At 43.9% G+C, this 10,000-nt stretch overlaps 2 protein-coding genes across 3 annotated transcripts in view; one reads left to right on the forward strand and one right to left on the reverse strand.

The window, feature by feature from the left end:
• Nucleotides 1-10,000, forward strand: part of lili (LMBR1-like protein) — a 115,834-nt gene that overhangs the window by 94,300 nt on the left and 11,534 nt on the right. Inside the window, exons 5-6 of one of the 2 annotated variants that reach the window (XM_070115389.1) lie at nucleotides 1-76; nucleotides 805-879. The exon at nucleotides 1-76 is cut by the window's left edge and continues 54 nt beyond it. In XM_070115389.1, the coding sequence (XP_069971490.1) occupies nucleotides 1-76; nucleotides 805-879 (151 nt within the window). The remainder of the gene's footprint in view (nucleotides 77-804; nucleotides 880-10,000) is intronic. The other variant, XM_070115390.1, reaches the window with a different exon arrangement.
• Nucleotides 3,785-10,000, reverse strand: part of LOC113809691 (uncharacterized) — a 6,911-nt gene continuing 695 nt past the window's right edge. Inside the window, exons 2-6 of the mRNA XM_027361354.2 lie at nucleotides 8,340-9,137; nucleotides 7,406-7,619; nucleotides 4,984-5,135; nucleotides 4,572-4,742; nucleotides 3,785-4,297 (exon numbers count right to left, since the gene is read on the reverse strand). Coding sequence (XP_027217155.2) covers nucleotides 4,082-4,297; nucleotides 4,572-4,742; nucleotides 4,984-5,135; nucleotides 7,406-7,619; nucleotides 8,340-9,137 — 1,551 coding nt within the window. The 3' untranslated portion in view covers nucleotides 3,785-4,081. The remainder of the gene's footprint in view (nucleotides 4,298-4,571; nucleotides 4,743-4,983; nucleotides 5,136-7,405; nucleotides 7,620-8,339; nucleotides 9,138-10,000) is intronic.

Below are 10,000 nucleotides of genomic sequence, written 5' to 3' on the forward strand. Positions count from 1 at the left end.
CTGGTATTTGGCGTGGCATTAATTCTCTCATTCCTGCTTGGTTACTATGAGCAAGAGAACCTCTCGCAGGTGATCGGTAAGTTACGTTTTAGGCTCCATTGCCTTTTTTTTTCTCTCTCTCTCTCTTTGTCTTTCTGTTTTCATGGTACTGTACATCGTTCCTCTCACCTTTTATCTGTAGGCGTAGGAGGTAAGTGTGTAAATATCAAGGTTGATCTGATGGTATATGAGGTTTTTTTGTGTGTTCTTTTAATGGTAATTTCACAGTTACTCAAGTAGATATCAATCAATTAATCATGTAGACTGTTCTTTTGCTCTTTTCAGAGCTCTTGAAGAGTGACTTCTGTAACTGTACTGATTTTATTAAATGCGCAGTGCCAAGTTGGTAAGACTGCATTTCCTTTGACATATTCAGGCAATTATCAGATTGCATGAATATGTCAAATTAAACAAATTAGCGTTATCAAAACCAACAAGGCTTTGCTTTTTGAAGTTTTACCTCTGCTTCATGCAGATCAAAGGACTAAGTATCTTAATATAACCTCACTCTAAACCTTGATTGCTGTTATTTTTTGGTTTGTTCTGATCTCATGTTTTCATTGATACATTTTTTGCTAGAATGTTTATAATGTAGGTTTCATGTTATGCTCTGTACATATATTTTAGTTTTCACCCAATGTGAATGGGAAACAGAATACTGATGAGACAGTATTTTAAAGATTCCTTTTTTATTAGCTATTATACATGGACCAGTATGCATTCTTTTACCATTTTCTGTGACTGATGTAGTCTTGTTTATTGTAGGAGCGATAGTCGGAGCTATGACAAGCTGGCAGAGGTTACTTATGTTTTTCTATCTCATTCTTCAAGTTAAGCTAGGTCAGATGAATGACCTTGTGTTTGTTTCTGTGTGCTTTTTTTTTCTCTACATCTTTTTTCTTTTTAGTTTTTTTTAATTTGGGCTGTGTGCTTTATTATCGTTTATTGGTACAGATTTTTTGCTTTTCTTTTCAATTTTGTGCCTTTTTTTTTATTATTATTGGCATTTTCTGCAATACATTTCAAAGAAATCTGTGTTGAGTTTGCTCTTTGTTAACTGTTGTGTATTTGTTTTTTTTACCTTTCAGTTATGGGGTAATTTTTTTTCTTTTCTTTCCTTTTTCCAGCCCCACATTTCATTTTATTTCTTTTCACTTAAGAACAGTGTAGTTGCAATATAACAGTAATGATGATTCATAACAGATTGTGTGCCAGTTTAAGCAAAACAGTTGCTTTTGTTTTCATAACATTGCATGGTTTGGCAAAACTTTTTACAACATCCTTGACATGCATGTTGCTTCACTCATGACAGATGAACTGAACTTAAAACCATATATCGAAATCCAGAGCAAGGACGAGAATGTACCAATACTATCCGAGTTATTTAATTTTGTTCTGTTTATTTATATATGGCGCAATTTTTTGCATATGCTCTGTCAGCTGTGATTTGTTCAGCAATTTAATTATGAGGAAAGCATGTTCTTCTATATATGGAATTTAAAGTGCTTTATGACATATGATTTATGTACATTTTGGGGATGTTCATATGGTTTTAAAGATTGTAACTAGAAGAGCAAGTTCAAAGTTTTATTTTGTGTAGTATCTTGTAGGTAGAGGGACAAAGTCATTTGTTCAATCAGAGTTTAGCTATCGGTAACATCAGTTTTTTGAGATATCTTGTACATGTTGATATTGGGTTTGTCAGAAAAATAAATGATTTTGGCTGCTTCAACTGTCAACCTCATATTTTTGGTACATTTATGAGAAATGCCATGAAATGTATGTATTTACAGTTTAATATAGGAAGAGTTCTATGTAAGATGTAAATCTGTTAATAATTGATCTAATTTATTTGGCAGGATTTTGTAACAAACTAGTTCAGATTGTAGTAATAATTGTATTCTAACTAAAGACAAATTTCCTTCAGATTAACTCCTAGAAGTGTAATCATTAAGAACACTAGATATAGCAAGGAAAGTGTAACATCAATTAAAAAAACTTAGTAATACTAAAAAATTACCCAAATGACATGTGATCCCAACACCAAATGTGCAGCATGTAATCAATGTCTTTTTTTAACATTGTTTGTTGTATAGTAAGGATTAGGTGAAATAGATAAGAAGTATATTACTGTGATATCTGTATATTAAGTTGTATTGCAGTAGAGATTTTTCATCTAGAAATATATTGGGTGGTGTTCATGCCAAAACTTATTGTGGAAACTTTATTTATGGTGGTCTCTTCTTTTGGACAATGCTAATGTAAGAGGAAGTTATTATGTATTTTTTTGTATGTGCTTATTTCTTTTAAAGTCTTCATGCCAGTATTATTTTAGGCATTGATATTGATATTATTACAAGGGATACTTGTTTAGTTACATTTATCAGTATTGAGGTACAGGGATATTAACTACAGTGGTGAAGTTTCTTGATCTTTGCACATTTAGCTAAAATAGTAACCCCACTGTTACCTAGAGCCTGAACAGAAGTGGACATAAGGTTACTTTATGGATATGTTGAACATTTTTCCGATTATGTTGGGCTATGTATGTGGTTGTGTGTGCAGTGGTCAGATACAAAGTTTTTTGTTATCTGTGTGGACATGGTGTTCTTTTAGACAAGCAAGGTTCTTTTCTGTTTGCCCCAAACATCCTTCATTTTCTATATGAATATGCCTTTGTGCTATGTTCCTGGTAGTGATTTAAGGGTCATTAGTTTTATTAAAAGATAATGATATTATATTTTTTTGGTCTTTTGTGTCATCTCTTGAAGTTTCTTTTGAGAGTTGGTTCCAGACACCCCAGGCTTTTGTCTCTCCGGTGATAAGATATTCTTCTTCCCCCAAACACTCCATTCATCTTATCCTCAGTTCTTCCCACTTTTGCTTTTACCTCGATCATCATACACATGGCACTCCATATAAGCCCATAGTCTTCTGTTTAAGACTCAAGCCTGGTCCTTGAGCAGCCCAGGCTCCCATTTTTGTTACTGTGTTGTTATACTCCCCAAATGTTGATGCGTATCAGCTGGTTTCAGAACATTTTTAATCTTGTTTTAGTTGCATAATGATATTTTGCAAACTTCTTAGAAAATCATACACTATGGATCCCCATTGCCAGTGGAAAAAAAACTCTTAAGTCTGGCTTGTCTGGTTCCTATACTGCTCCAATCCAAAAAGAGTGATCGTCCTTGATTTGAGTCTGGTTCCTGAGACAGAGGTGGCTAGTGGAACACTGGCATCCTCATCCATTTTTCATTGTCTTTTATCACTAGCCCTTCTCAAAACCTCCCTGTGAATATTTTGTTTGGTTATTCTTTTCATCTTCTGTGTCAAAGATCGATGAAAGTAGGGAGTAACTAAGACTATCATAAACTGGATATCTGTTACATATATTGGTTTATATTTGTGTTTCATTCTTTTAGTGGAAAGGTAATTGTTTGTTTAAATTGGGTGCATCAGGTTGTCACATTTCTTATTGTTTGTATTATTGAGGACCTGTTGCCTTTTGCAGTAGGTCCTTGTACCAGATCATGGGGAACGGTTGGCAGGACTGTATCCAACCAACAGTTACACACTGTGAGACCAGCATAGGACTCGCTAATTTTACAGCTCAGTCAGTAAGGGTACCTGGCTCGCTTCCATGAGGATGATCCTGACCACTGGGGAATGACCTAGAAAGTTTTGTCTTGGGCATGTTGGTCAGATCTGTTGTAAGGAGTTATAGACGGGCCTAGACCCTCGTGGATGGAAATGTAGAGTGGATGCAGGTATGGGCACTCTTCAGTGTTAGTCCCATTGATTTATTGTTTGGCTATTAGCCACACAGGTTAATGATAGCTGTGGGAATGATAGACATTTATATTGGAAACGGTACATACAATACTGATAGATATACATATATATAGCTACATGCTTACAAGTCTTACAGCGTATATCAATAATTCAGTAATAAATAATGTCAAAAGCATGTAAGAGTGAATGGAGTACCTTACCATGCAGGTAACCCCCCACCAAAAATATCACAGTGCCACCTCACAATTAACTAACAGTATTCCCAGTCCTTGTGCTTGGGCGGCCGACACGCCACGGGACAGGGTATTTTTACCATGTCGCCCTTGAAGTCCTTACGATATCTCCTCATGCCGACGAAAGTGCGGTTGACTCTCCTGGTGGGGAAGGGTCGAGAGCCCGGAAAGTACTTGCACAGGTAGGAGTCGTGCGCAATTAAGCTCTTCTGGATGGTTGGCCACAGGAACCGCTAGGCAGGGTGGATTGGGGTCGAAGTTTGGATTAGTGGTTGTTTTGGGGGTGTTGCTTCTTGAAGGATTGGGGCAGTTGAGAGTGATGGGAGATTGGGAAAACGTGTAATCATTGGGAAGCTTCGATTTTTTTTGGGTAGGAAAATTTCGGTTATAGATTTAGTTGGAGGAGATGCCGAGATGAGATTCTTTTCGTGTGTAATTTTTAAGAATGTACAAAGTGAAATTACCGCGAATCGATTAATTACAAGAGAGCAATTATTGTGTACTCACCACCTCGTTGACCTGGTCGTAGTAGCTGGCGTGGCTCTCCTTGCGTGAGAAGCGGAACACCGTCCCCCGGATGCGTTCCAACACTTCGCGATGCCAGAAGCCACAGCCGCCGAACATGCCGCCCATGATGGGCATGGTGTGGGCGGCGTTGTCTCGCATGATGTGGAAACACTGCAAGATGAGTAAGATGAGGAGAAGGTTGAAGTGGGAGTCCGGTAGTTACTCGGAAACTGGCCCATGTCGGGGATAAGATCGTTTCACTACAGCATGAGTAACCGCTTATGAATCTGAACATTTTTTTTTCACACGTTTTACTCATTCCTGTACCGTTTTCACTCACGCCTTAACGCCGGTTGAATAACAGGAATACCCAAGAGACCCAACGAGACCCGAAATCGAGCCCGCTCCTCACCTTCCCGGAGTCGACCCACTCCTTCACGGCGTCGACCTCCCGCTGCAGGATCGGGGAGTCGCTGTCCCGGATGACGAACCTGCGCACGAAGGGGTCGCCGAGCACCGCCAGACGCCAGATGGTGCCGATCGTAGGGCGGAGGTCACCGATACCTGACGGAGGGAAAAAGATCGTCAGGAGGGGGCTTCGGGGCTGCGGTTCTGGCGTTGTTTGGACGAGTGTTTGCGCGCCGTGTTGGTTGTTTGGAAGTCTACCGTATTTTGTTTGTTTTGGGTTCGAGTGTCTGGGCGTTTGTTCGTTTCTATCTTTGATTTTTCTTTTTACAATTCTCTGTTCTGTTACGTTTAGGTAGATATGTATGGGTTGTATTTTTATATTCTTTTTAAAATATGCATATTTTTTTCCCCAGCCGATTAAAGGTTTTGGCCAGCAAGGCTATGTTGACATTTCTAAGTATATGTGTCTGTTGTTGCCTGAATTCGTTCTGTATCTGAAGCGCCGGGATTTAGTTTCGAGCGACCAAAATATCGGAACTTTGGGCATTTCAGGGACCCAGCTGGGTGCGCGGCGCATTCTTTGCAGGGTACACACGTCACATACGGGCTTTCTTCTTCTTCCTCTTCCTCTTCTTCTTCTTCTTCCTCTTCCTCTTCCTCTTCTTTATCTTTTTCTTTTTCTCTTTCTTCTTCTTCTTCTTCTTCTTCTTCTTCTTCTTCTTCTTCTTCTTCTTCTTCTTCTTCTTCTTCTTCTTCTTCCTCTTCCTCTTCCTCTTCCTCTTCCTTTCCCTTTTCTTCTTCCTCTTCTTCCTCTCCCTCTTCTTCTTCTTCTTCCTCTTCCTTTTTTCTTCTTCTTCTTCTTCTTCTTCTTCTTCTTCCTCTTCCTCTTCCTTTTCTTCCTCTTCCTCATCCTCTTCCTTTTTCTTCTTCTTTCTTCTTCTTCTTCTTCTTTTCTTCTTCTTCTTCTTTTTCTTCTTCTTCCTCTTCTTTTCTTCTTCTTCTTCTTCTTCTTCCTCTTCTTTTCTTCTTCTCTTTATTCTTCTTCTTCCTTTTCGTCTTCTTCTTCTTCTTCTTCCTTCTTCTTCTTCTTCTTCCTTTTTGTCTTCTTCTTCTTCTTCGTCTTCTTCTTCTTCTTCTTCTTCTACTCCTCTTCCTCTTCCTCTTCTACTCCTCTTCCTTCTTCTTCTTCTTCTTCCTTCTGTTCCTTCTCCTCCTCTCCTCTCCTCTACTCTACTCCTCCTCTCCTTCTTCTTCGTCTTCTTCTTGTTCCTCTTCTACTTCTACTACTCCCCCTTCTTCTTCTCTTCCTCTTCCTTCTTTTCCTTCTCTCTTCTCTTCTACTCCTCCTCTCCTCCTTCTTCTTCTTCTTCTTCTTCCTCGTCTCGACCTCCTTTTTTGTCTGTCTGTTTCCTGGCATACAATCTGCATCCCGTTTCTTTCTTGATGATTTTGGTGATTTGCATTTATCCATTCATGGATCATGCTGAGTCATGGTGGGTCGCTGTTCCGTTAGGTGGATTACTTTTTTTCTTTTCCCTCTCTTCCTCTTTCTTTCTCTTTCTCTCTTCTTTCTTTCTTTTTCTTTTTCTTTTTATCTTTCGCTTTCACTGTCTCTGTTTGTCTGTCTGTATTTCTTTCTATCTCTATCTCACTCTCTCTCTCTCTCTTTCTCTCTCTCTTTCTCTCTCTCTCTCTCTCTCTCTCTCTCTCTCTCTCTCTCTCTCTCTCTCTCTCTCTCTCTCTCTCTCTCTCTCTCTCTCTCTCTCTCTCTCTCTCTCTCTCTCTCTCTCTTTCTCTCTCTCTCTCTTCTTCTCTCTTTTCTCTTTCTCTCTCTCTCTCTCTCTCTCTCTCTCTCTCTCTCTCTCTCTCTCTCTCTCTCTCTCTCTCTCTCTCTCTCTCTCTCTCTCTCTCTCTCTCTCTCTCTCTCCCTCCCTCTCCCTCCCCTCTCCCTCCCTCCTCCCTCCCTCCCTCCCTCCCTCCCTCCCTCCCTCTCCCTCCCTCCCTCCCACCCTCCCTCTCTCCCTCCCTCCCTCCCCCCCTTTATTTTTTTTCTTTATTTATCTTTTCTGTTATGCCGTCTTCACCTTCTCTTATCCTTAGAAACAGACACCGAAACTATGAATGGCAATTAGTGATAAATGGTAGGTAATTAGGAGTTAGCAGTTAATGAAGTTATAATTGGTATAAAGCGATTAACGGGAAAAAATGTGATGATCCACGATGAAGAAACAGTATACGGAATAAAAGTATAAATTAGATCAAAACACCGACCAACCCCGCCGCCCACTGCCCACCACCAACCACCCACCAATACCACCGCCACCTCAGTTCCTCCGCCCACTACCGCCGCCGCCCACTGCCACCGCCACCCACCACCACCGACCACCCACCAACCCAGATCCCACCCCCCACCGCCCATCACCCACCTGGCACGGACGCGACGGAGCAGAAGTCGAGGTGGGGGAACCCGCAAACGAGCGAGCACGCCCACGCCCTCGCCTTGGCATCCCCCGCCAGGTCGAGGTCGTGGTACACCCTCACCGCCCATCCAGGGTACGCCTCCGCCGCCCGCGCCACCACCACCGGCAGCCCGTCGTGGTAGTCGCTGGGGAAGGCGCCGAAGAGGGAGATGCTGATCACCTGCGGGAGGGGGGGAGGGTGAGTGGGTGGGAGGGGGGGAAGGGTTAGTGGGTGGGTGGGTGGGTGGAAAGGAAAGAGGGTGGGTGGGTGGGAGGGAAGGAAGGAGGGAGGGAGGATGGGTGGGAAGAAAGGAGGGAGGGAGGGAAGAAAGGAAGGAAGGAGGGTGGGTGGGTGGATGGGAGGGAAGGAGGGAAGAAAGGAAGGAAGGATGGGAGGGAGGAAGGAAGGAGGGTAGGTGGGTGGACGGGTTGTGGGTGGGAGTGGGGTATACCTTAGTTATGACTGTTATTACCTTTATTGCTAGTATTTATTGCTGTTATTATTGTTGTTATTGCTGTTATTATTGTTGTTGGTATCAGTTTTAATCGTGTTTTTTCTGTAATTGACTGGCTAAGGTATTTCTAGGTGGTCTTTATGTCGTTATCATTACTTTTATTATAAATATAAAGTCTGGATTACTGTTGATTTTTTTTTTTTAATCTTTGTTATTGTATGATTGCTTTTATCTTTGTTATTGGAATTGTAACTATATTATCTTTATCATTTTTATTAGCTAATGCCTGGGTCAGAGTTACAACTGCCTTTTCACAGATCTTTTGTATTCATTAAAGATAGAATAATGAAAATCTCATTCGCGGTTCTCCCATCGCGCCATGCCATCGTTGGCGGAAGCACGGAATGAGGATCGGGGTAAATGAGTGACAGAAACTTTTATCTCACCGATTGGTTGGCGCCCCTGAGCGTGGCTGCGTCGCTGCAGGTGGAGGACCCGAGCGTGCGGTTCAGGGCTGCCAGCAGGGCGTGGGGGGTCGTTTCTCCTCCGCTGTTAGTGGCAGGGCACGCCGCTCCCCCCTGCGCCAGGATCTCCCTCTTACACTCGCAGAGGTCCAGCGGCGGGAAGGACACGCGGCACGCCTGGCCGCTGGGCTGGGAGGCGCTGGGAGTCGCCCGGGTCTGCGGGTCCCGACTCGCGGCTGGCTCGGCGGCCGGACTCCCGCTGCGGTCGGGAATGGGAGTCGAGTTCGCCCCGGGGTCCGGCCACGGGTTCGAGTCCTCCGCTTGCGTGGTCTCCTTTTTGTTGCTCCGGTTCGAGGGCGCCATCGAAGACCCCGTGCTGGCCATGCGGTCGAGGTCGGACGGCGGACGGGGCGGCGGGGGCGTCGTCGCCTTCGCCTTCGCCTTCCGCTTCTTCTCCTTCGTCAAGAACTCGAGCGCCATCATCACTTTGCTGGCGAAGGAGTCCTCGCCGGTGTCGCGCTCCAGCGAGATGGGAAAGTCCGCCGCCTCGTCCCGCCAGCCCGCGCGGACGCCAGCTCCCCCGCCCTTCCTCGCCGCCGCCTTCGCTCTGGCCGCCTCGGAGCCTGCGGAAGGGCGGGCGGCAGGGGCGGCGGTGTGGAGGGGCGCGGTGTGCCGGGAGGCGGCGGCAGGGGCGCGATAGTAGAGTGTGAGCGCCATGACCGCGGCGGAGACCAGGAGCGCCTGCTGGGCCGCGCCCGGGCAGGGACAGCGCCGACGCATCTGTGGAGGAGGACGGGTGAGAGATAGAGAAGCGGAGAAGCATAGGAAAGGAAAGATAAAGGGGATGAGAAAGAGAAAGAGAGGTTGAAATATAGAGTGACTCGTACGTCTGATGCACGCGGAAGCTCTTGCGGTTGCCTGGAGCGCAGTGGATTGTAACGGCATCCGTGACATTAACTGCAGCGATGAGACACTCGGCTGAGGAAGCAGCAGTCGCCTCCTGAGAAGGCACGGCGTAAGAGCATCGCCAGATGAACCCCGATGAGTCGTAAATATGCTGGGGTCCCTAAATTGTACTTAGATACTCTGCGGATTAGGTTTATATCTGAAATCATCCTTTTTAGCGTCGATTGACATGTATTTTTAGGTCACTGGCGACTTGAACAAGCACCGCCTTCTTTGGCTTTGTTTTTGCTGATTTGTGAACGCAGATGGCATCACGTGCGCTTAATTTCTAATGAGTCAACTCCTAGGCCTACCTGATCCCAAGTGCCTGCCCCATGCATTGAAATTCCAGGGGGAAAGTTTGTTTTAATGTTACCTTTATTATCGTGTAATGACTGTATTCTTATGGGTATTATCATCACCATTGTTATAGCATTATTAACTGCGATAGTGACAATGCAAATTGTAACTTTCCTTTTCGAAAATACAAGAAATATTGGCATATACTCACACCAAATGGGCGTAGTAATGGACTCTGGTTGGTACTCATAAAATTGGGTAATCTACGCTGTACCTTATTTTGTTCCTTTATATATTTATGATTATTTTTTTCACCCATTGCACGCAGACACAATAACGCACGCACGCAACACTCCGTATATAAATATATGTTTTTTTCACTTATTGCACGCAAAGGC

Source organism: Penaeus vannamei, chromosome 37 (genome assembly GCF_042767895.1).
Source record: "Penaeus vannamei isolate JL-2024 chromosome 37, ASM4276789v1, whole genome shotgun sequence".
Taxonomy (NCBI): domain Eukaryota; kingdom Metazoa; phylum Arthropoda; class Malacostraca; order Decapoda; family Penaeidae; genus Penaeus; species Penaeus vannamei.